The following is a 26,934-nucleotide window of genomic DNA, read 5'->3' as shown; positions in this document are numbered from 1 at the left end:
CCCCATTAGCTAAAGTGGTATCTCAGGTTAAGAACAGTTTCAGGTTAAGAACGGACCTCCAGAACGAATTAAGTTCTTAATCCAAGGTACCACTGTATACCATATTACTGTAGCTTCATTGTACTCCCGCTGAACCTAGCAACCCCATTGAACTGAATGGGTCGTGATTGCCTTATATTCATTCTCTCTCTCACTCTCTCGTTTGCTCACTCTCTAGCCCAAAGGCTTTCGCCGTTACTACAGCTCTCCGCTACTCATTCACGAGCAATTTGGCTGCATCAAAGAAGTAATGCCTATTGGTAAGTTTAGATAGAGTCTTTATTCATTAATGGTCCCCGCCCCACAATTCTGCAAGTTGTAGCGTTCATTGATATCGCAAAGGCTTCTGTGCCCTTTTGTGAGTGATGCTTAATCACAGCAAGACTTTGACTGAGTCCCTGCCCAGGTAATTCCCTCTGGGAGAACAAAAACTTCACAAGGTTAGCAAACATCATTTCATTCCACAGAGCAAGAGTGGGGAATAATCATTTTCAGTCTCTCCAAGACAACCTTCATTGGAGGCCACATGCCAGTGGGCCAAAGTAGGCAGAGCAACAAATGTCAGTTTCACCTTTGTGCAGTAGGCTAGTTTCTACAGACACTCCTCTCTAACCTCCACCCAGAGGCATTACCAGAGTTCACGGGTACATTCCAAGCAGGCAAAAAGACACAGAGTCCAAAGCAGATCCAGTGAGAGGCATGAAGGGAGAGGAGGCATGGCCTGGGAGAGTTCTGATACAGCGTGCTGCAGAGTTACCGTATTTTTTGCTCTATAGGACACACTTTTTCCCCTCCAAAAATTAAGGGGAAATGTGTGTGCGTCCTATGGAATGAACGCAGGCTCCTTGGCTTCAGAAATAGCAACACGAAGCCTCCGAAGCGCAGAGGGAGCGCTCCCTCCGCGCTCCGGAGGCTTCGCGTTGCTTTCGCTGAAGCCTGGAGAGTCTGGTCTTTGAGGCCTTCGCGCTGCTCCCCGACCTGGTCTTTGAGGCTGGCGGTGGGGGAAAGCAGTGCTTCCCCCCACCGCCAGCCCCACAAGCTCCGGGGGCAGTGGGAAGGCGGCGTGCCCCCTTTGTGCTGCTCCCTGACCAGGTCTTTGAGACTTTTCCCCGAGGAGGGAGAAGGGACTGACTGGCCGCATCAGTCCCTTCTCCTTCCTCATAGAAAAGCCCGCAGGAGCCGTGCGCTCCTTAAAGGGTGTGTGGCTCCTATGGGCTTTTGCGGGAGATGGGGGAATTCCTGTCCACTGCTCCCAGAACTGGGGGGGGGGTCATATTTTTTTCCTTGATTTCCCCCTCTGAAAATTAGGTGCGCCCGATGGTCAGGTGCACCCTATGGAGCGAAAAATACGGTATATTTGGCTCCAGGGTCTGACCTTCCCCATCCCTGATGCCGAGGTTGCAAGGCTCAGAATGCCATAAAGAAAGTGACGGGCAAATAAACTTAATCAAAGTTTATGAGTAAGAAGCTCTAAGGCCTGGATTTCAAATGAATGCAGAGGTCACAAACCAAGGTGAGGTCTCAGGTGACAAATCTGGGGTGCCATTCCGAGTAAGAAACAGAACTGACCCTGGAGCACACACAAAATTAGTAGCATTTCTGTTTTCTGCAAGTCACATTGAAACGAATAAGAGTTTACCAAGTGCACTAGCACTGTGGGCTTCCCGGTGGATTTGGGCCATATTGATCAGTGGGAGCAGTTAGCATTTAGATTTTTCCATCGCAGACACCAGAATGTCTTGAGTCATCCTTCAATGAACTGAAAGTCAAAGATGAGGAGCAAGATATCTTGGCAAAATTAAAAGTAGTCACTGCACAAGCCTGGGACCCCCCAAGTCATCCAGTGAGTGCCCATTTGGACATTAGCATCCCTGATCCTATACTGACATTCTGAACGCTTACAACACATTATGGGTTTGTTGTTATGTTTCTTATTCCCCCCCCACACTCCCCCTCTTTCTTTTTTCTTTTCCTTTCTCCTCCTGCGATGAGGCTACATGTTAATATTTTAATGTTTCAATATTTTTAATTTTGTTTTTAAGTTGTATTCATTCAACTTGTTTTTATTATTGCTTGTTAACCGCCCTAAGCCCAGCCTTAGCTGGGGAGGGCGGGGTATAAATAAAAAATTGTTGTTGTTGTTGTTTATTTGAGCTACTTTGAGCACAGTTTTGCAGAAAACTGGCATACAAATAAACAGGTGGTGCTGATAATGATCACATTGGCTCTCTTTTCAGTTGTTCGGCAGAGACCTGGTTCCTGGACTTGAACCCTCTGCTGAACATCTGTTTTGGTCCATGGCCCAGGTGGATTACTTAGTTTCCATCTTGAAAGGATAAGCGATGTTTTTCAAGGAGGAAGAAGAACACTGTAACGTCCTATCTTTTCTCCCTGCTTTTCTGTGTTTCTTTTGGCAGCTTGTGGCAACAAGGTTGACCCCGTCTATGAAACACTTCGCTTTGGAACTTCCTTAGCCCAGAAAATGAAGAAAGGCAGTTCTGGGAGCAGCTCAGATTCACCAAAGAGGAACTCAGTAAGTGTGCTGTTTTGTGTTGTTGCCAATTTTTTCCATCCACCTACTTTCCCCAGAAAGGACTTTGGTGCCTGGTTACGTTCCACTTCTTACTATTAGTTACTAAACCTCTTCTGCAGGCACCTGATTTCTTTGGGAATGATATATACTGCTTCACTGCCTGAACCTTGGTTGGTAATTTAACATTCTCTAATAAAAAAAATAACGATCTGAGCATCCCCATTCATAATCACTCTGCCTGACACAGTGCTGATGGTGGTTTTTCAAACAGTGCCACCAATTTATAAGGGGTTCATAGTAAGCAAAAAAAGAAGACAAACCCTTGCCCCAATTTTAAATTATTGGAAAAGATGGACAGCAGAAGAAAGGTACAGGCAATGATAGTAAATAACAGGAAGCCAGCAAGAATGGGAGAGGCAATGGCGAGGAGGCGTTGATGTGAACAAATGCAGCTATTTGCACTGAGGGTTTTGGACTAAAAGGTTTGTGGAAATGAGGAGGCAAATGATAATGACCGCTCCCCGCTTAAAACGGGGGGCGCCCTTTGCATGGACGCGTGCAGCCCTGGATCTGGAGTGGCCCCATCAGCATAGGCTTTGCCTTCCCTCAGGTGGGATACCTGGAGGTCTCCGCCTACCTCAGTCAGTTGTCCAATCCCACCTGGGGGAAGAGTTGCCAAGGAGACCAGGCCAGGTAGGGGAGGGATTACCTGCCCACACAATAGAGGGAGGATCTTACCTGGGAATTCTCACTTGGCTCCAGAGCTTCTCCCACCCTACCCACCCTCAGTTAATGCCTTATTTTGCAGGTTAACTTTTCTTCATAGGTTTTGCAGGTTAACCTTTCTCCACAGGTATGTGGGCGCTGCTACGATAAGGTCGCTGTTAAAGGGCCGGAAAGGAATTTCCCTGCATTGGCAGGTTTTGCCTTTCCCGTAGCAAAACGTCACAACTTTGGCAGTATCAGGCCTTGGGCGGAATCCTTTAGTCCATCTTCCTCTTTGTGGCGGCGATACCAGGGTTCCCCATTAAAGGGGTTTTCTGAAGGGAGGCTTTGACCGTACGCCGAAAGGTCGTCATTGCTCTCCCCTGCGGCGGCGGCGTAATGGGGGCGGCTATCTCTGCTTGAACATATGTTCTCCAGAGCCAGCCTATCCCCCCCACACACACACACTGGATAACCCTGATGCTCCCTAGGTCCCCGGCTGGGGACTGGGGAGGGAGAACGCCCAATGCCTGAGCCAAGGTCTACCCACATTTGAAATTTAATAAAGTTGTGGCCAATTTAATCCCATAGCACGTTGTCTAGAGTCGTTATTCCCCATGACAGGGGGGGGACCACTTGGGATCTGGGGACTCCGCCTGTCCATGCAAAGAGAATGAGAGGCATCACCATATAGTTGCTCCAGGAGAGAATTCCATGCATAAGGGGCAGCAATTGAGAAAGGACAGAATAATTTAAGATGTGAGATCTTCAGGTGGGTGAGGATGGTAGAGTTGATGGAACAGCACTCTCATCAGAAACGCCACACTGGTGGGCTTTGACGCAAATTCCACAGAATAAAAATCCACCCTCAATAGAATCTGGCTGGCATAGCCAGCAGAATGAAACAAAAGAACAGTCTTTAAATGACTCTGTAAGGGAGAGAGAAACAGAAACAGAACAGATGGGAAATTCCATTTTATGGGTTTGATTTAGAACGCTGATAGGAAAACAAGGCCAGAACTATTTTTGATAATTATGGGGAAGCCAACAGTCTCAAAACACTTGAAATGCTTACTTCTGCAAAAGGGATTCACTGTGCACTGCCCAGGTAATTTTTCTGTGTATACTTATTTTTAGACCTTACTAATGTTATTTTGTTTTAATAAATATTTCATTGAACATTTTGTTAAATAAATGAAATAAAACTGGCTTGTCTAATAATCACCTGGCAGAGGATTGAGATGGTCTCTCAGTTGTCATCCCACTCTCCTGCCTGTGTTGAACTTCTCTTCTGCTCTTGAAATTTGGTATTATAAAACATGCATAGACTCCCCAGGGCTGGTACAGCATTAGCCCCTGAAAGCCCCTGAACAACCAAACCCCTGAGCCAGCCCTTCCATGGGTACCCCACTCCCTCTACCACCAGTGGAGAAGTGGCTCCAGCACTGGCACCTATTTTGGGCCAGATATTGCAGAGCACACAAGAGCTGACTCAAAATCTGCAAGATCTCACCCAAAATTGGCACCAGTGCTGGGAGCAGAGGCAACAGTGCAGGTGGCACAGGCGGCAGCGGCAGGTAGGGTGGCACCTCATTTCGTCTTAAGCGGCAAAATGGGACCCACCACTCCTCACACACAAACACACTTCTTATTCTCCAGTAAAAAAAAGTAGTGTTTTTAGAAGTGAATAGCTGGCCTGTGCATTCTTTAGCATTTCAACATGGCAGCAGTGGCAAGGCTGGGTTCACCTTCAAGCTAAATACGCTCTAGAGCAGGGTCTCTGTTAAGCAGGGTCTCTGTTAAACTGGAAGCCCTAAATCCTCTGAAATTGCCCCTGTGTCAAAAAAAGTGTGTTGTGCTCCATGAACTTGGCTCCTTCGAAATTCCCTACAGCTTTCCATAAGATGGGTAGATTTCAAGTATACGCTGCGCAGGGCAAATATTTTTAACTCTATATTCCTAAGAACTAATCTGTTTCTATCTACTTTCACCGCAAGCTTTAATACTTCAAAATAGTAGAGATAAGCAGAAGAATAACACTGTGGAAAACAGACAGGGAATTCCTAACTTTCAAGTTCCTCCAAATGCAAACCAGTTGTACACTTAGGTTCATTCCTTGGCCCGGCCTCTGCTGTTAAGGCATTGAGAATGAACCTCTCTAGTGACCAGTGAATGTTGAAATAGAGGCTCAAATGGTGTCTCTGGGCAGACTCCATTCTCACCAGCCACCCAGTTTACAGTTCCTCAGGAATAAGCATGTACTTGTGTCTTCCATTGGGAAGAGCTTCTGTTCTGTAGGAATTCCACAGCTGCTAACGTTGCTGCTATTCCACTAAACTCATTTACATGGAGACCTTTGCGTATTCCTAGAGAAATGGCCCTATTATAAACCCTCACAACTTATGAATGTTGTGTTTCCCCAAAGCAAATGCTAGCTTTGTTCAAACGTTGTGATCTTTCCTCTTCGTTTCTTTAGCTTGTCCACAGACCAGAATTTCCACAAATGTAATTGTTTCTTGTCAAATCAGTAAGGCTTTCTGTTAAGTAATAAATGATTACTCAAGCATGCAAAACAGGAACATATTGCCAGCTTGCCTTGAAATTTTGATCAGATGGGGAGTGGGTGTAAGTACAGAATGCAATACGTCGTGGGATTTACTCCTTGGCAAGTCAGGCTGTCAAGTAGTGGATTACGCATAAGTGTGTAGCACTTAAAACCACAGTCTTATTTGGAAGAAAACACATGAACTTCAGATGACTAGAGCGTGGGATTTCAGGATCCATGAAGGCATAGCGCAGGAATGACCAAACTTGGCCCTCCAGATGTTTTGGGACTACAACTCCCATCATCCTTAGCTAACAGGACCAGTGATCAGGGATGGTGGGAATTGTAGTCCCAAAACATCTGGAGGGCCAGGTTTGGCCATGCCTGGTATAGAAGGACCTTTTGCAAAATCAAGACAATGTATCATCATTGCAATAAACAGCTCTGGCAACTGATCCATTTCAAATATAGCAATCCAAGCAATTATTTCATTTCGGTAATATTAACAGTGATATCCAACACCTTCCTAACAGCACTAGCCTTTGGGTCCCTGGGACTGTTCCTAAGACCTGTCAGTTCAATCAGTCACAATGGAGAGGCAGCTTACAAGTAAACAGACACGGGATAGAACTGTTCAACATCTACTGTGTATGCATCTATCAACCTCTACCTCTGTCCAAAAGCTAGTTCCCGATAATTTGTCAAGTTCTGATGTGACCACAAAAAAGAACGAGACTGTGCAGGCAAAGGGGTAGAGCTATGCAAATGAAGTGATGTGCAGGTGAGCAGGTGGACTTGATTCTCAACAGATGCAATCAGTGCAATCTAGACTCCAGAGAATGCCTTTTAGATCCCAGAGCATACCCTTTTAGGGAAAGGATAGAAATAAGGCACATGGTTGCAGTAGTGGAAAACCTGTCCGCTTCCCCAGGCACCAGATGGCTCAGGCTCCAATGTGCAAATAGTAGAGAGAGACACTATACACTCCAGAGGTCTTACAGGGTCTCCCTTCATATGCACTTCCTGTCATAAATACCGTAATTTTTGCTCTATAAGACTCACTTTTTCCCTCCTAAAAAGTAAGGGGAAATGTGCATGCGTCTTATGGAGCGAATGCAGGCTGCGCAGCTATCCCTGAAGCCAGAACAGCAAGAGAGATTGCTGCTTTCACTGTGCAGCTATCCCTCTTGCTATTCTGGCTTCTGAGATTCAGAATATTTTTTTTCTTGTTTTCCTCCTCCAAAAACTAGGTGCGTCTTGTGGTCTGGTGCGTCTTATAGAGCAAAAAATACGGTACATTTTGTTGCATGATAATTTATGTTGTGCTCCTTGCTTTTGTTGCTGAGATGGTGGAATTATAATCTACTGCGTATGTAAACTCCAAAAACCACATGTCCTTTTCCCTTAACTCCATTTTCCTCCCCTGTGTAAACAAAGAGCCCTGTTTGAATTAGATTCAGCATCTAGGTCTACAGCGCATCTAAATGTCCTGCTATTCTCCCATCAAATATTTGAACTCCACCTCTCAATAACATTTTGTCATCAGTGTTGACACTTCCTGATTCCTTCCACACCCACCACCAAACTGTTGCCATGTGCTTCAATCTCTTGCGCGTCTATTTCTCATTTTTGCTCATTTTCACGCTTTCAAACCCCTTCTCCTCCTTTCTTACAGACATCGGATTTGGCAGAGGTTCCCGAGGAAGGTGATAGTCCTGGAAGCGTATTGGACGTAAACAGGAAACGCAGCAATAGTGGTACGTGCACAGCTCAGGTGTTCAGTGGCCCCCAAACAATCTTCAAACCAAGGAAAAATAATGACCATATTTTTTGCACCATAGGGTGCACTGGACCATAGGACGCACCTAGTTTTTAGACGGGGAAATCAATTTAAACAATGGATCCCGCTGGCTGCCTTGGCTTCCTCTTTAGCCCCGTGCAATCTCTCCCTGCCGGAGGGGTTGCACGCGGCTATGGCTCAAGCCTGCATTCGCTCCATAGGATGCACACACATTTCCCCTCAATTTTTGGAGGGGGAAAACTGCGCCCAATGGAGCAAAAAATACGGTATAATCCCCATTAAATGTTTTCAGATCCCTGTTTATCATTCACCTGTTCTACCTTTAAAAGAAACTGTTGCCTGTGGGATCTACCTGACTTGGCCTTGTATGAGTGAGTTGTTGACAGATCTGACTGTGCGTGCCCCAACACACACCAGCGGGACATTAACCATTCCTTTGAACAGCATTGGATTTCTTTACAGTCAGAAGCTCAGCACATAAATCTCACCAGGTACTCCAAAAGGTCTCTCTTAGAATATTTACTGAATTGCCCATGCTCTCTGCACAGCTCTTTTGTCATGTTCCTGAAGTTCCCATGTCCCCAAGGCTTCTGGCATGCGGGCATATGAAAAGGAATATACTTCAAAGCCAATGTTCTAGTTCAGTGGGCTTATTAACCATACTTACTTTTCCTCCACACTTTCCAGGCACTTTAAAGCTCTGTGTCAAAGTGCTCTCTCTCTGTGCAGCTTTCCCTGCGAAAACCGCTCTTTAAAGTTGAATTGGAGCAAACAACAATCTGCAGAAAACCCGAATTGCCGTTCATTGCACTTCACCGTTAAAAAGCAGGTCTTTGCAGGGAAACTTCTGGAGGAAAAAAAAGTGCTCAGACATGGAGCTTGTGGAAAGAGCTGTGTCCGTTAAGAGTTTGAGTGTAATCTTCGATACCTCCCTCTCTATGGAGGCGCAGATTACAGCTATAACAAAGGCGGCATTTTTTCATCTCCGCCAAGCTAAGCAGTTGGCTCCTTATCTCTCTCGCCCTGACCTAGCCACTGTGATCCATGCGATGGTCACCTCCAGACTGGATTATTGTAATCCAGCGGGTGCAGAGTGCCTTATGGGGTCTTCGCTGCGAGATCACATTCATCCAGTACTATACCAGCTGCACTGGCTCCCGGTGGAGTACAGGATCAGGTTTAAGGTGCTGGTTTTAACCTTTAAAGCCCTATACGGCTTAGGACCATCGTATCTACGGGAGCGCCTCTACCGGTATGTCCCACAGAGGAACCTACGGTCTGCAAATAAAAACATCCTGAAAGTCCCAGGCCACAGAGAGGTTAGGCTGGCCTCAACTAGAGCCAGGGTTTTCTTGGCTGCGGCTCCAATCTGGTAGAACGCTCTGTCACAAGAGACTAGGGCCCTGCGGGACCTGACATCTTTCCGCAGGGCCTGCAAGACAATGCTGTTCTACCAGGCCTTTGGTCAGTGTGCAGCCTGACTCCCTCCTCTGGCAATCTGCACAGAATTTTGCTTAACGGTTGCCATCAATTTGATTTTAATTAATTTTTATAATGAAATGTTTTTAGAATGTTGGATTATTTGATTGTTGTTAGCCGCCTTGAGCCCAGCTTCGGCTGGGGAGGGTGGGATATAAATAAAATTAATTATTATTAAAAGCAGGGCAAAAGTGCAGATAAGCCCAGTACAAGGGCATAACCTATGTCATATATCTTAGGTGATATTGGGATTTGGCTTGCGTCAAGCAGTCACCCCTGCTGTCGTGTGCACCCCCGTCTTCACCCACTTCATTTCATATTTCTATAGACTGCACAGTTTGTGCATGAGTGCAGACACATGTAGACCCCTATGCAAACATGAAATCCAGTCCACAAGTGATAAGTAGGGATAGGGACAGAATGGGCATTCCATGGCAGGTCTCTTACGAAAATTGGTCCATCTAGTTGAGCGTATTCTACACAGACCTTTCTCAACTGTTCCTGGAGACAACAGGAATGGAACTAGGGACCATCAAGGCAGATGCTCCAACACTTGAGCCACAGTCCTTCTCTTGTTTCTTATGTCTAACATTTTTGCATCATGTGGCCCGATGGAGTTCAATATTCAATGCAGGGGAAGGTAGCGTAAAAATGCTGATTTCTGGTCTTTTTGGCTGCATGAGAAAATGCCATCTTCCTTAGCTCAAAGCAGTACTGTAGTGGATCAGATACTAAAATAAATTTAGTTTGTGCCATTTTCAAGATCCTCTTGCATGTGAGCATCATTTCCATTTTGTTCGTTTTTTAAAATCTTCCAGCAAGTGTTGTTACATGAGCCAGTTATTGGAGGGTATTCAATAATGAGGCTGGTCAGGCAGGTGTTCATGGCCGCAGAAAAGCTGTATTTGCCGCCACATGTGGCAAGAAGTCATCCAGCATTACAAAGAGCTAATGGAAACATTTCACACCAGAGACACAGTATGCAACTGCCTTTGATTATGGAACTGTTCTTTGAGATGACAGGTTGATGCTATTAATAGTGTGGGTGCTATTCATAGACGCTATTAATAGCTGCTGCAGTACTTTGCATATAAAACCCCAAGCAGGGTTTAGCACTACCAAGGATTCACCAGTGGTGGAGATGTAGAGTAGAGATGGCTAAGAGCAACATGATGACAACTGACGATCACATGTGGATGTGGCCAATCCCACATACCCATTAAAGGCTTACAGAAATATCAGTAGGAGCACATCAGAGTCAACTGCTTTGCTATTTCATTTGCAGAAGGTGCTGCGTATTATGAACGAAGTTTCAAAATGACAAAATGAAAGCAGAAAGATAATAGCATTGGAATAAAAGAAACACGTGAAACAAATGGCTGGCTTGTTTGGCAGCTAGGATTTTGGTCCTAATATTTGTTGTCCCCTTAATTACAGTGTTCACCTACTCAGTAAATGGTACCACGGACTTTGGAGATGAACCGAAGAAAATAAACTCCATGCTACAGGTGATTTGTTTTAATGTGACAATAAAGCTGCAATTTTGTACCTACTTTCCTGGGAGTAAGCCCCATGGGATTCAATGGGACCTACATTTAAGTAGGCATGTATATATACTGTGCTGTAACAAATCCGAAATTAAATTTCACATTCCTATGAAGAAGGTGGTTTTTACATATAGGGCAGTTTGGGATCACATAGTAGCAATGTGACTCCTATGAGCATCTATGAATGAGGCCTTAGTTATGCCCATGACAAAGTGATTAACAGATTCTAAAGCATGGAGCCCACTGCCAAAATCCAGAAATCTGGCAGCTCCGTTAATCCTGTTTCAAAATTAGTCTAGAGACCACGAAATAATAGATTTTCCTCATTTGGGTTCTCTATCCAGAAGCCGAGTTAAGATAAACACGGCAGTATATTTGGCTCAAACTTGACTATTACTCCCAATTGCTGTATAAACAAAACCACCCTACATCAAATCAGTACCTCATTTTCAGAGTGCATGTGGTTGAATTTGTCTACAGCTTTGTTCTATACATAACACCACTGTTAAAGAACAGATTCCAATATCTCCTCTTCTTTCTTTCTTTTTCCACGCCGAAGGGATCTCTCAGTAAAGATGCAGTACAGACAAATGCCTATGTTGCCTTGTACAAATTTGTACCACAAGAGAATGAAGACTTGGAAATGAGGTAGACTTGTGTATTTTATTAATGGGAATTGGGAAGAATGCAGATCTGACCTGCTGTGTAGATGTGTTCGTGTAACAGCAGGGCCAAGCCAGCCCAAAGGCCACAATTCCTCAAGGAGAACACCAATAATGAGCAGAACGCCAAAGGAAAAAGTAGGTAGGGACAGAAGCCAAAGTGGACAGAGCGAGAGTAAATTCATGCAGTAGGCTGTATTCCAGCCACGCTTTCTACAGACATGTCTCTCTCCATCTTCCAGACAAGGAAACAAGAGGTATTATCAATGTTCAAGGACCCATTCCTGCCAGGAAAAGCACTTAAGGAGCGCTGGTGTGAGTTGTGGCCTTCAAGGAGGTTAGTGAAGGCTGAATTGAGAGGCTAGATGGCATCCCTCTCTACCTCTGCAGCTATTCAGGCTCCATTCACCACAACATCCCCGGACAATTTATTCACAGCATGTAAAAACAGAACCTCCAGGACAATACATGACTGTGTGGCAAAAAGGGATTGGTTAGATAAAAATAAAAGGTTTTTTAAAAAAAAAAAGAAAAAGAAGAAGAAGTCTATTTTGTGAAGTTACAGGCTGTCACTCAGGGCATCCTTCTTCACCAAAAATGACAAGACCAATGAATCCAAGAGAGCCACATTTTGTGACGATGGTTTCATATACAAATGACCTAACAAAATGCAGAAGTAGATAAACAGCCCCCTTTAAAACTGCCAAAGACTTTCAGGAGGAGACACTTAGGAACAGAGAAGCGGATTGCTTCCCTCTTTCTCTAGCTTCTCCCAACAACTTTTCATTTGGGGGTTTTGTGTTTGGCCTCCGGCTCACGCATCCTGCCACTCTCACAATCCCCATTTCCTGTGCCCAAAGAGCCATTTATCTGCCATCAGAGATGCTGGGATGTAATGTAAATCCCAGCCCCAAGTTAGATAAAATCTTTGTCTTCAGAGCTAGAGTCATCAGGTGAATCACTCTGGCAACTACTCAGCATTAGACTCCACAGTCACAATTCCCACCACCCACCTTGTCCTGCCGCTTCATCACCCCAACCATGGCAGCTGCCACCTCCTGACCAGCTGGAGAAGGAAAACTGGGGCTGAGGAACAAGTCTTGTGGTTGCCTAGTCACCCCCTCCATGCTTCCACCTCCCTTCTTAAATGCTCTCCCATCAAACAGGCCCCAACTCAGACCTCAGACTTTGACTCTTAGCTAGAAATGAGCAGCAGGTAGCAGGAAATATGCCAGAGTGTTTTCCTGAATCAAGAAGGTGAAGCAGATGTTTAGGGTTTCAAAAATCTTGATATCGAGGCAGTTCCCCTTGATGAAGAATTCCTCCCCCTCCCGCCTCCCAGCAACCAGTAGTATCCATTTTGGCAACCATTTAGGAGAAAGGATTCACCTTTCTTTCCAGTGAGGAGCACTGGCCCAGATAGATGTTGTTGTTGTTGTGATCCTCGCATGAACAGTCCCCACCATGACATTTCAACATGTATATTTTTTAATTTCCAAGTGCCCAGCTGTGCTCCTCCCTGACTATAAACAGATTACATGGGGCGTACATGATAAGAGTTTCCCCAACATTTCTTTAACTGACATTTGATGGTGATGACCATGTCAAGAACAAGGTGCTAACCCAAAAACTAGACATGTATGAAGAATGGCATTTCGGAATTGACCCAGGGCCATCTTTTATTTGTCACTGCTGCTCTAAGTTTGGCTAAACCAACAGGCATATTGGAGGGACTTGGATTTTACTAAAGCTTCCTCACGAGGTGCTTAGGAAATAGGGATGCACGTAGATGTGAAAACGACAGGGAAAATGGAGATACGTGTTCACTGGATCTAGAGAGGGCATCAAAGAACTCAGTGATTCCCATCTTGCTAGAGTTAGCTTCTTAACTACGTCCCATCAAAAGCTGTAGGCAAGAGCTGGAGGACCTTTCTCAGCCTGAGGGGTTCTGGGTAACCTCCCACAGGCCAGTGGTGGGCAGGACCAAAAGTAGGAAGAGAAGGTGTGGTCTGGGGAGAGTTCTGAGCCCCAGCCAGAGAGACGTGGTGGGTCACATTTGGTCCCAGGCCTGAGGTTCCCCATCCCTGCTATAGGGCCTAAGTTAATCATGACCAGCTTATTCCATTGGCTTCACAGTGGGAACTTCAGCTGGTTCATTTAGACCAGTAGGTTTGAATCCCAGAATGTGGATAAAACGGACAAATCATCATTAAAGTCACTTTGGGGGACTGAAGAAATTGTGGAATTCATGGGTGACATTATACATAAACAAGCATAACTTTCTATTTTTCTTCAAATTATCCTTGGGCTGCTTGCATAAGCTTTACAAAGCAGCTGACAATTTATCGCCATTTAAAACTCAATAAAGCCAGCTAATAGTAATGTAAATTAACACAGAAAATATTGACAAACTGTGCCTTTTAACATGAAAAGAAAGCTTTTAATGTTTGATGCAGGATTTCCCCCCCTTTGTATTTTGTTGGAAGCTGCCCAGAGTGGCTGGAGGAACCCAGTCAGAAGGGCAGCGTTTAATTTATTTTGTTGTTGTTGTCGTTTGGGTTATTGGTGTGTTTTTGTTTTTGTTTTATTATGTATTTTATGTTCTCATTTTGTATTTTCCCTGTTGTGAAGCGCCCTGGGATGTTTGGATGAAAAGCAGTGTACAAATTAAATGAATGAATAAATAAAATTTTGCTGAACTGAACTCAAACAAAATGCCCAACGTAATACATATTCATTTATCTAAACAACATGTTCCCAATGCTTCTGTCTTCTGACTGTAGGCCAGGAGATAGGATCACACTTCTGGAGGACTCAAATGAAGACTGGTGGAAGGTACGACCGCAATTACCCAAGTAATGTGGAAAGAAAGAAAATGAACATTGCACGTGTGTGTGTGTTGGCCATTAGTGCTGATGCACCGACAGCACGTTCCTTTGCTTCAGTGCGTTGGAGCAACATTCTGTGTGCTTAACTCTGGTCTAAGGGAACACTTTTGTTCCTTGGTAGCTGCTCAGTAGCTGATGTAAAGTAGTACTTTACTGGCAGTGCGGACAGATCCCCCGCACAGAGCACAGAGTCGAGAGGACACATAATGAATAAATAGTAATACCACCTATATTTATATGGGTATCTACTGAGAAGATCCACAAAAAGCAACTGGACCCAAAGGAATTATTGTGAAAATTAGAAATATTGGGGTGGGATTTGGTCCTTGCTCAGGGTCCAATATTACTAAACTCTGGCCCTGTTATTGGCATTCTAAGGAAGCCCTTGCAAGGCACAGCAGCAGCAAGGAAGGGACATTGGTTGATGGGAGGATAGAAGGAAATCAAGCTTGCCCACAGTAACCCCAGAGGCAACTTGAACTGCAACCACATGCCCCCACCTCCCAAACATCAGCACTGCCTTTTTGGCAAATTACTGCAACAATTTAAGGGCTCTTCCCTTCTTTCTCAATCTGGGGTGCTGATTCAGAGCAGTAGCTGAAACAGAAGGATGCAATCAACCCCTCCGCCTATTTGGTGGGGGCATTATCATAATGTGAGAGACAGTGTGGTGCACCAGTTAGAGTCCCTGGAGAAATTGAGGTTCATCTCCCCACTAAGCCACATAGGTGACTGGTCACTGTCTCTCAGCTGTAGCTGCCTCACAGGGTGGTTTTGAGGATAAAATGGGAGGAAGGAGAACTACGTACACAGCTTTGAACACCTTAAATGACCCCTGAAAGTTAAGTCCAGTTGCAGACATCTCTGGGGTTGCGTCGTTCATCTCACTTTACTGGCCAACAGAGCCGGCGTTTGTCCGCAGACAGTTTTTTCCAGTCATGTGGCCAGCATGACTAAGCCGCTTCTGGCGCAACAGAGCATGGAAACCATAGCAGTGCATAGAAATGCCATTTACCTTCCCACCAGAGCAGTACCTATTTCTCTACTTGCACTTTTTGGCGTGCTTTCAAGCTGCTAGGTTGGCAGGAGCTGGGACTGAGCAATGGGAGATCACCTTGTTGCAGGGATTTGAACCACCGACCTTCTGATCGGCAAGCCCAAGAGGCTCAGTGGTTTATACCTTGGAGGCTAAAAATGTAATATATACAAAACAAAATGCAGTGCTGCAGCCATGCAGTCCCAGGGCAATTATGTACCACTCAATACAATGTACTTTGTAAATATTAAATGGAAGGGACACCCCCAAAGGCCCATGCCTTCGGGGGTGTCGTAAGGTATACAGTGTGGCCAAACCTCAGAACAGAGGTCATTTCGTCATCTGGGGGCCACTACAGAAAGACCCTCTCACACCCTATCACCCCACAAACTTCATAGGATGGCAGAACTGCCAAGAGGGCTCTCTCCATATCTATATAGGAGTAGTAACTCCTTCAGATATTTGGGCTGCATGTCATTTAGTGCTTTCTGCAACAGCATAAATAACTTGAATTTGACTCAGAAGCCCCACAACCGGTGTAAGTCTTTTAAGATCAGGCCACTGCCTTCTGTACCAGTAGCAGCAGCTTCCAAACCATCTTCACGAGCATTACAGCGGCCCATAACTCTTCTTCTGTCATTTCACCTTCTTCACAGGGGAAAATAGAAGACCGAGTCGGCTTTTTCCCAGCAAATTTCGTTCAAAGAGTACAACAAGATGAACATGTCTTCAGGTGTATCAGAACGTTTATTGGATGCAAGGAGCAGGGGCAGATAACCCTGAAAGAGAACCAAGTGAGTAAACCTGGAATTCCTTCCTGTGCATTAAAACATTGCAATCACACCTCTACTTTTCTCATGCTCCAACAAATCCCATGGTACGTACTTTCAAGAGAATGTACAGTGGCACCTTGCAAGACGAAATTAATTCGTTCCGCAAGTTCTTCTTGCGAGTTTTTCGTCTTGCGAAGCACAGTTTCCCAGAGGAATGCATTGAAAATCAATCAATGCGTTCCTATGGAGACCGTCCGGGGGCAGAGGGGAAGCGCCGCGCGCCTTCCCCTCTGTCCCCGGACCTGTTTTAAAGCAAGGGAAGGGGCAGTGGGGAGAATCGCTTCTCCCCATTGCCGCCCCTTGGTTCAAAAGGGGTCCGGGGAGAGAGAGGAAGGCGCGTGCGCCTTCCCCTCTGTCCTCAGAGATTGCGAGGCTGGCAATGGGGAGAAGCGATCTTCTCCCCGCTGCCCCTTGCTTCAAAAGAGGTCCGGGGACAGCGGAGAAGACGCGCTGCGCTTCCCCGCTATTCCCGGAGCTTGCGGGGCAAGCTTCGTTTTGCGAAGCAAGCCCATAGGGAAATGCATCTTGCGAAGCGGCTAAGAAAACGAAAAACTCCTTCGTCTAGCGAGTTTTTCGTCTTCCGAGGCGTTCATCTTGCGGGGTTCCACTGTATTATGATTGGAGATTCGAGATCGTGATACATACCTATGAAATAAATAGGCAAGCTCACACAGTCATGTTCTCCCCTTGATGTTTACAGCACCCATGATAAATTGCAAAATGGATGTCGCAGATTAAGCACCACAAGGGGAGCACTGTTACTGGACACAATACTTTCCACTAGAGACCGTTTTGTGATCTGTGGCATGTGCAAATCAGCTGTTCGTTCCAAGGAAGTGGGCTTACATTGAGTCGTAATTGAACTGGAAGTGACTACCATGGCAAATTATATGGACCTGGGTTTTTTAAATTACTGTTGCTTCCTACTAGCCCATGGCAGTCCAGCCTATGCCAGGCAGTTAAGCAGATTAATAGAAAACTAGTCTATAATAGGACAAGAGTCGTTCACGGTCTCCGTTAATTAAAAGCAATGATTAAAAAGCCAGTCCATCTTGCTAGCACCTCCACTGCCTCTCAGTCACAGCATGTGAAAGTAATTTTTCTTCCTTTTTTTAATACTCATACCAAAAAAAAGTCAGTTAAGTCAAAATAATGCTATTGGTTGATGCTATTAATGGATTTTGGGGAGGCACTGAGTGAAATGACAAGTACTCTGCCACTACCGTGGGAAGGAGGAGTACACAGGACATCAGGTCAGACCATTGGTCTATCTTCTAGCCCTTTTGGGAGGATACCAAAGTGCAGGGATTGCTGATGAAAAAAACACAATGCAGAATACTGCTGCACACCAAATCAAGCCTTTGGTCCATTTAGCTCAGCATCTGCACTGACTGGTCATAACCCTCCAGGCTTTCAAACAGAAGACTTTTCCAGCCACACCTGGACACTGGACCTGGGATGTTCTGTGTACAAAGCAGGCACTCTGTCCTTAAAGATGAACTTGTGTGATGTGCTCAGAATTTAGGGTTGCCATGTTTCAAAAAGTGAAAATCCAGACACAAAAATTGTTGAGCTTCTTTTGACAAAATTTTTGGTTTTTCTCTTTTTTTGGCCAAAAATAATAACAATGAAGTTTTTGAGCTGTTTTAAAGGAAATTCGCCAAAATCTACACCTCCGGCATGGATTGCAATACATCCGGATTATCCTAGACATTTCGGCGATTTCCTCCCAGGCACTGTTTCCAACTGCCAAATCCCAGCTATGCCTGGGAGATTCTGGATGTATGGCAACCATAGCTGTCAACCGTCCCTTACTTGGCAGGAAAGTCCCTTATCCCAGCACCGTATCCCTTATTGATGATGTCCCTTAAATTTCCCGGGTTTCAAAGGAAGCAGCTCCTCTCCCTCCCTCCCTGCCGGCCAGGGAGGAGGAAGGCTCCAACTGTGTTGCTTGGCTGCGTTGCTCACCCAATAAGGAGTCTAAGAACGACTGGGGTTGGAGTTTGCATGCCTTGTGCCGATCAAATCGGCCGCGTTGCCTGGGGACTCGCCTTTGCTCAGCGCTTCCCAGCGGAGAGGTGACGGTGGTTTTCCTTGCTGCATCCCCTTTGCCGGGTTGCTGTTCTGTGGGAACCACCGCTCGAGGCTTTGTTTGGCTGCTGGCTGGGCTTTCTGCCTTTGGCTCGGAGGGGCTCAGAAGTTGAACATACCTGTGCTTGGGAAATCCCTTATTTTGGCTGCTGATCCTTTATTTTCGAGGCTGCTGGTCCCTTATTTTCAAATCTGTAAGTTGGCAGCTATGATGGCAACCCTATCAGAATTTGGCGCATTCATTTCATGCACCAAACGTACTGCATAGTGCTGACCAGCTTGCACAGTAAGACCCTGTGCACAGGCGGATCATTGCCTGTGTCAGCTGCAGTTTCAAGGAGCCTCCATGTGGTGGATCTCAGCTGGTTCACATGTGACAAACCCATCTGACCACGTTGCACACATATGAATTTACAGTACGGAGCTGCTTTCTCTTTCTTTGATACAGACATTAGACAACGAAATCACTGAACCAAACTGACTGCTAGGAACACTCATTTGCTAAGCCTGAGGTGGAGTTCCTTCATATTTTAAAATGGCCCTGAACGTCACAAACAGGAATGTATCCTTGCTCCTTCTTACACAAACTCGCCAGCACATTAATGAGGGTTATATATGTATGGCAAGACGTGCACATACAAACCATAAAATGCCCATTGCAGGAAATGAGGAAGTTTTTATGCACAATGTTATATCAACAGCAGCAATACAAAACATTATTCAGACAGGCAGAGATATTTTTAGTGCCCTCCTAATGCATGCTGGGTCGCTTTGCCCAGACAGCAAAGCACTTTGTGTTTATATAGCTTTGTACCCTTCTGCTTTCAAGTAGATAATATAAACCCTTGGAACAAAGCTGGAGCCTGAGAGGGGTGGAAAAGAGCATGGCTTGCCCGTCGACTTTAGGAGGGCCTAGGGGAGAAATGGCACAAAGAACTCCTTCAAAACGAGTGAGCGATGCTCTGAGCTGCCCAAACACTGCAGACACAAATAGGGACCAGTTCTGCACTAGATCCCCCAGACGTTGTGCTGGGAGTTAAATGCATGGCAGATGTGGGAAGAAAGGAAGTGCTGAGCCCAAAGCATGGGGAGATCCAGGGAGGTGGTGCAGAGAAAACTTGATTGGCTAGGGAAGATAGGGGGGCTCTTTTAGACTGAGGCCCACATTTCCAAGGGCCACAGGCCAGTGGTAGATGAGACAAAACTGAGCAGAGCAACTGGTGTGGATTACCACTGCACAGCAGGCAACATTCCAGTCAAGCAAAAAGCCAGAGGTTTCAACATACCCAGGAAATCAGACAAGGAGGCCTTTGAAGATTGCAAGAGATTTCAGGCCAACTCATTTAGGCCTGTTTTGGATTCAGGTGTCCACACACACACACACAATGCAAGGAGCCTCATGAAACTTGCTTTTCTCTAATCTCTACTTAAGGCACACAGCAGTGTTAGAATGGGTGGGAGGAAGGAGAAAATCTTGCATCATGAGGCTGAATTGGAAAGCACACATTACAAATTTTGCCTGATGGACAGCTGATTACTAAAGTGGTATTATGCAGGCCCCATTGTTTCTTGTGTGGATGGGAATCCCATTGTCATGGGCTTTGAAATTTGGTGGTCTGTTTCAGCTCAGACCTTACAGCCACAAAGCATCGCCTATACCTATTTGGGTTCCTGAATAGAAGTGGTTATTGAGTGTGGGGTGTTTAAACTTTTCTCTCCATTCTTTGTCTACAGATCTGTATTACTTCAGAAAAGGAACACGACGGCTTTATCAAAGTATGCAGTGGAAAGAAAAAGGGCTTTGTCCCCGTAGATGCCCTAGAAAACATCTGAGTTTTCCCTGTTCAACCACTGCAGTTGTGATGCTTTGCTGGCAAGACCTGCCTGCGTCATCTTGCACTGTGTAACCCCCAACGAAGCTGTCTTGCAGATGACCAAGGAAATCATATGACAACCACAATGATCAGTTGATATCAGACATTTAAGCAACGAGAGATGCTTGGTCAACAACAATCAGGAATGGAGCCAGACAAGAGTGGTACGAGGCTTGGGAAAGGAATAGCTTGTTTACTTTTTAAAATAAGTGAAAAGTTAAACTGGATAATTTTTTTGAGCAAGGCTGCTATTACACTGATGGGAACAGACAACTAAACTTAGATTTGCACCCTGTTCACGTGTCTTAAGAAAACTGTTTGGGACTTCTTTCTCATTTGAAGTGTGATTGAATGAGTAAGGGTTCAGACCTTTTCCTTGTATTACTACAGCTTGAAGTACAGTATATAGTGTGAGTCTGTTCCTAAAATGTTGTCCATGGTTTTAGCAAATCGGCATAATGTTTGGTTCTGACTTTTTTCAGTTTCAGTAACAAGGCAGTTTGGATGAATTGTGGAGCTGTTGGTTTAGGAAACAGTTTGTGGTCTGGACTTCTCTGTGATTTTTGATATATGTTGCTGTGGCGATCTTGTACGTCCTTTGGGTTTCTTGTATACAAGCAAAGATTTTAGCACATGTTGGATGTAAATGTTTAAACAGCTGATGAACAAACACTGTTTCCCCAAAGCAGGCCTACTCCAAAATAGTCTTTCCTTTTCCTTCTGTAGGAAAGAGTCAGCTTTCAGAAACAAGAAACTGGGTTACAGAATTTTTTCTATTTTTCTGATATTGTTTGAGCATATTTTTTAATATATATGTGTATATAGCATGTTCCTGTTTATATGGTTAACCAATTTCATTTCACAACAGGGGGAAACAGATTCTAGCTGACAAAAAACAATGAGTGGAATAAAAACGTACTGAGCTAATACATTTGTGAACAAAAACAACCAAATTCAAAAGACCAAAGGTGTTAGCAATTCACCTTGAAGCACATGCCAGAAACAAGCCAACATAAAGTTAGGCATGTTTCAGCTTATTGACTTACAAGACTTAAGCATGCCTAGTTCTGGAATCTGGCCACAGATGGAAACTGCAGCTATAAAACCAGAATTTCACCCACTGTTTCGAATTGTGGTTCCACGAGCATTCTAGTCAGACGTTCTGTCTGCATCAAGGAATCATCCTTGAAGCTGTGCAGAATTTATGGGCCTGTGCAGAATTTACAAGGTACACAAGAATTCAGAGACTTAAGTAACAAGGAATCTATTGTTGCCCAACATTTACTGTTTTAAGAGTTCCAAGCCCCTCTCGTTCTTCTTTTTATAAATCAACTATCTAGAAATTCCCCTTTGAACAAGTTTTACCAGCATGTTTAAAACGTGCACACAGTCTCAAAGGCAATATAAACATAAGGGAAGGAAAAGAAGGTGGTGAGAGTTATGTTTGTAAAGGATAGAAGGGTTGCAGACAATGGCGGTTTCCCCTTAGCCAATTGCCCTTGGTATCGTGTGTGACAGCTCCACAGAAAATCATGTGCCACCCTTAAAACACTTCAGCTCTTTGGCTGAAGAACAGGGTTGGCTAACCTGAGGCCTAGGAGATATTGCTGGACTGCAACTCCCATGATCTCTGACCACCAACTCTGCTGGCTGGGGCTGATGGGAGTTGGAGTCCAAGAACTTCTGGCAGTTAGCCACAGGTTAGCCACCCCTGCTGAAGGAAAACAACAACTCCACAGTTGTACACTGCTTAGCTGGCAGCTCTTAAGCAAGAAGCACGTAGCTGTATTCCAGTACCTCTAAGTACATCTGTTCAACCTTCACCTCTTGCCTTGCACTCCAGTCTGTGGCTGAAACCCAGTGCGTACTTGCTACCAGAGATGGTGCAACTGGGAAGTTCATGACCACTTTTTTGTACTTAGCAAAGGGCTCCTGTGTCTAGCATATACTCAACTCTGCATCCCGATCCTGCAGTTACATTTGCCGACATGGAAATGCTGAATGTGTGCATGGCTCATCCGTACAACAGGAGCCATATGTGGGCTTATAGGTCCATGTATATATTTGAGTAGCTTGAAGAAGTTTGCCTGTCACTGTTTGGAGTAGAATTGGACACTGATGACAACCATTCCATCCATTTTCTAGCTCTTGAACATGTAAATAGTAAAGCCATCCCCAAAAAGAGAAGGGGGATTCAGCTTCATATCTTTTAATATATATATATATTTGCAATTTTTTTTTTTTTTTTTGCATAGGAAAACCAGGCAACTTAAAATGTAATCCTATGCATGTCTGCTCAGAAGTTAAGTCTCACTGAGTTCAATGAGGTTTACTCCCAGGTAAGTGGCTATGGGATTGCAGCCTTAGTGTTAGGAAACAAAAGTCCCATATAACAAAGGGGAAGAACAGCAGACGCATTATCGACACAGCCTCTTTTATGTCATGGCTTTATTTGACATTTACTGATCTGAGCAAAGTGGGGTCCTGCAATGCCTGCCGAAAAATCAAACTCAGTGCTATAGTTAGTGTCTTCTGATCCGCAAAGACTAGGTCAAATTATACATCCATCCATACATGCTACTGTTTACTTGAATGCAACATACTGTGATTCTGTCCTGTTTCAGTGGCTTCTGTTAATTTCAAGTTCCTCCTTCAATCCTGCTTCATAGGATAAAGATGAATATTAATTTCAGTTCACAATGGCCTTTAATCAACGTCTCATTTCTTTTGATACTAAGCAATAAAATAAAGATTTTTTTTAAGAAAAAAGTTCCTGAATTAACCATACTGTTATAAACTGATGCATATCACTGTTCTCATGTTCCTTTGGTTCATCAAAGAGGCTTGTATTAGGTAAAGGGACCCCTGACCATTAGGTCCAGTCGTAACCAACTCTGGGGTTGCGGCGCTCATCTCGCTCTATAGGCTGAGGGAGCCGGAGTACAGCTTCCGGGTCATGTGGCCAGCATGACTAAGCCGCTTCTGGTGAACCAGGGCAGCGTACGGAAACGCCATTTACCTTCCTGCCGGAGCGGTGCCTATTTATCTACTTGCACTTTGACGTGCTTTCAAACTGCTAGGTTGGCAGGAGCAGGGACCGAGCAACGGGAGCTCACCCCGTTGCAGGGATTCGAACCGCTGACCTTCTGATCGGCAAGCCCTAGGCTCAGTGGTTTAACCCACAGCGCCACCCGTTCTCATGTTCCTTTGGTTCATCAAAGAGGCTTGTATTAGTGCTCAGCTATTTAATGTTAAGCAGGTGCCTGAGGCAGTCACCTCGCCTTGCCTCTTGGGTGGGCTGGGCCTACAATTGCAGATAACGCAATAAGGAGAAAAAAATCCAATGTGCATGTTACGTGCTAATACATTCCCACCAAGCACCACCCACTGATGTGAAAGAGAAAAACAGAGTTCACCTGAATGCTCATGTGTGGATGAATGTGCACATCAACGTACACAGGAAAAATGGATCTGTGTGACGCACATGCAGATTAACACACTGGTGTGCGCCCATCCCTCGTGTGTCCCCAAGGCAAATGCATATAGAGCACCAGGATGTACACATTGGTCCTTGGTAACATTGTAAATTAGTGCCTCACAGATGGTTTTATTCTCTTCCCTTTGCCCTGCATGTGTGGAGTTACAACAGATATAGCACTAACAAACTGATTAGTTTTGGATAGACGAGCTTTCGTGTGACACTGGATCACAGGAAAAATTAATTTCAGAGGCTAGATGTTGGCATCTAATTTAATATGCTGTTTAATAAAGAACCCACAGTCACTGGAAAGAGAACATGCACTTTGTCCTCTTCATTAGATAGGAGAGTTCTCTTCCAGGGCACACTGCCGCCTCCTTCCCTGAAGAACACAGAATACATCTTCCAGCTCTAAATGCTGCTGAACCTGTTTTCTCTCTCACTGGGTTTTGTCATAGTGTGGGCCTTTGGTACATGCAACCGAACATGTTTCGACTGAGCTGCTCAATTTATATCGGCACATTTTGCTTAAGCAGCCACAAAGGACCTCCTTTTACAATGAACTTTGCAATGCACAATTAAGATGGGGATATGTGTTGTTGCTGTCACTATGTCACCCCAAAAGGCTGAATTCTTTGTCCTTATCTAGTGATAGCAGCTAAGGTCCACTTTGTAACACACTGTCTACATCATCAATTAGCATAGCAATGATATAATGGATGCTCGTGTGATCAAACATGTATACATCTCTCTTTTAGGTTCTGCTCGTTTTCAATTTACAGAGTTTGATGATAAACAAAATACATTAGCTTTTTCTTAGGCATAGTGTTTGGCATACCCTATCACTTGATAATCTCCACAATCTAACCAGGGCCCGTGTCAGAGAATGAGCCACCTGAATCACTGCTGTCTTCTCTTCATGATGGTGGTGGCTGATCTCCCCGTCTCCCCCTCACAGCTTATTTTCCCTAGACTCACTCCATGACATTTCTTCTCACTTATATCATACTCTCCAATGAAAATAAAGGTAAAGGACCCCTGAGAGTTAAGTCTAGTCGCAAACGACTCTGCAGTTGTGGCACTCATCTCGCTTTACTGGCCGAGGGAGCTGATGTTTGTCCACAGACAGGTTTTCTGGGTCATGTGGCCAGCATGACTAAGCCGCTTCTGGCGAAACCAGAGCACCGCACAGAAACACCGTTTATCTTCCCGCCAGAGTGGTACCTATTTATCTACTTGCACTTTGACGTGCTTTCAAATTGCTATGTTGGCAGGAGCTGGGACTGAGCAACAGGAGCTCACCCCATTGCGGGGATTTGAACCGACGACCTTCAGATTGGCAAGCCCTAGGCTCAGTGCTTTAGACCACAGCGCCACATGTGTCCAATGAAAATAGGGACGTCCTATTCCCTTTTATTTTTATTATTGTTATTATTGTTATTATTATCCCACTCATCTGACTGGGTTGCCCCAGCTTCCAACATATATAAAAACATAATACAACATTCCGGGATCAAATCAGAAACCAGGATGGCTTCTGTAAATCCAGGACCGTCCCTGAAAAAAACATTTGGAGGGTCTGTTATATGATAGCAGCAGGGGTGAGGCCCTCCATCATCTCACTCTAGGAAGGGCCAAAAGGCCCCTTTTTTGGAGCAACCAGCCTCCGCTTCTGCCTCTGATTCTGAACTGCTCTCTGCCACAGCCTCTTCCTGCTCACTAAACCCTGTTACCTCTTCAGCTTCTGACCCTTCCTCCTCCCTGTCTGCTTCCCTCTTCTCCCTCTGAGCACTCTCCTGGCTCTGAGCCTTCTTCCCCGGCAGCTCAGGCCTCCCACCACTCCAGTGCATCCAGCCAGACCACAACACATACAGCGGCAAAGTTGTGAACAGACGGAGTCATTTTTAAGGGGGAAATCAGGGAGAGGAGAGGTGGTAGTTTTCTTCAAATGCTCTCCCTCTAACTGTGATTCCAGAAAATGTGGTTGCTCTTCCAAGGAGCCCCCACCTGCTTCCACTGATGTTTAGAAATCTCACGTGCTAAATTAAAATATTTTGTACATCTAACAAAAAGACTACGAAACCTTCCCAAAACCAAACATTTCTGTTTCAACTGTGGTATGTTAATTTAAATGAAGATCCCCTTTACATCTTCATGGTGTCTCAGTACTAAAATGTTACGCTGTTGGCACAAACCAGCTAGCACATTTTAACACCTACTCCATTTGCCGTATTTCAGCAAAGTATAAAATGCTGGACAAATAATCATTTTCCTAAGTGGAATGTACTGTCAAGCACATCCTCCATGGTTAACTACAAAAATAAATCATCCAGCAAGACACCAGCCCTTTGTTATTTAAAATCCATTTATAAACACTGATAAATAGCAGCTCCTAAAGTCTGCAGTTGAGCCAATGTTGTTCAACAGGCCTCTAAATGTGGGATGTGATTGGGTCAATTAGGACTAAAAGCCAGAAAGAAATCCAGAAGAGCAGAGATGGAAAAGGATACACTTAAGAAAAAAGGATACAGAAAAGAAAACTAAAACTAAAACTTCTAATTCTGTGTATTCAATTGCATGCCCAATTCAAAGAATCCCCATTTCCCACCCATTAGCTGCAAAAGACTATCCTTATGGTGAATGTCTATCTGGGTCACCATACAAAGAATACCTTAGTGAATTCCGCTGCCCCCCCCCCCCATGATTAGGGATTTGCATGTGATTGGAATGAGCACTCACACTTTACATTGTGGGTGTCCTTTGCGGGATCACACGTGGTGCTACAGTTCCCAGGGAGCTTACTGGCAAACGGGCTGGCTTGCCTCTCAGTGTTAATTTTTGGCGCCCAGCCTCAGAAATCAAGTTTCTTGCTGGGAGGTGGGGCCAGCCCCATTTGTAAATAGGGAGTGGGGCCGACAATAGCCAGGCAGTCGGCTCTGGAGATTCACCCTCCCTACCCTCCCTTTGTTTAATTTTTCTTTTTTGCAGGTTAACTTTTTCTTCCTTTTTAGTGGTCTTTGATTGGTTGCTGTTGAAGGACCAGGAAGAAATTTTTCTGCATTGGCAGGTTTTTGTCTTCCCCATAGCAATTCATCACAATGTTGGTGGTTTATGGCCTTGGGTGGAATCCTTTAGTCTTTTCTTCCCTATATTGGGGGGGGGCATGAAGTGGTGACTCACCCCCCTGCAGCAGCGATTCCTGGGTCCCCCTCTTAAAGGGATTTTTTTCCTGGATGTCACTGGCCATACACTGAAAGGTCATCAGTGAACTACCCTGCGTGCAGAAATATGAGCTTGGCTGCCTGCTCCACTTACGTCTCACAGAGCACCCCCATATCCCATTTACCCTGATGAGCCCAGTTCCCCCCAGCTGGAGGGCTGGGAGGGATACACACCCAAGGCCTAAGCCAAGGTCTTCCTACA

General features: G+C 44.9%; 1 protein-coding gene across 1 annotated transcript in view; it reads left to right on the top strand.

The window, feature by feature from the left end:
- Positions 1-22,802, top strand: part of STAC (SH3 and cysteine rich domain) — an 82,848-nt gene extending 60,046 nt beyond the window's left edge. Inside the window, exons 4-11 of the mRNA XM_081931139.1 lie at positions 218-299; positions 2,457-2,572; positions 7,498-7,579; positions 10,540-10,610; positions 11,209-11,297; positions 14,095-14,146; positions 15,892-16,029; positions 19,894-22,802. Of these exons, the coding sequence (XP_081787265.1) occupies positions 218-299; positions 2,457-2,572; positions 7,498-7,579; positions 10,540-10,610; positions 11,209-11,297; positions 14,095-14,146; positions 15,892-16,029; positions 19,894-19,992 (729 nt within the window). The 3' untranslated portion in view covers positions 19,993-22,802. The remainder of the gene's footprint in view (positions 1-217; positions 300-2,456; positions 2,573-7,497; positions 7,580-10,539; positions 10,611-11,208; positions 11,298-14,094; positions 14,147-15,891; positions 16,030-19,893) is intronic.
- The last annotated feature ends 4,132 nt before the right edge of the window (positions 22,803-26,934 follow it).

This window comes from Podarcis melisellensis (assembly GCF_964234715.1).
Source record: "Podarcis melisellensis genome assembly, chromosome: 12".
Lineage (NCBI taxonomy): Eukaryota > Metazoa > Chordata > Lepidosauria > Squamata > Lacertidae > Podarcis > Podarcis melisellensis.
The sequence above is the reverse complement of the archived record's forward strand: the minus strand, read 5'-3'. Positions and strand labels throughout refer to the sequence as shown.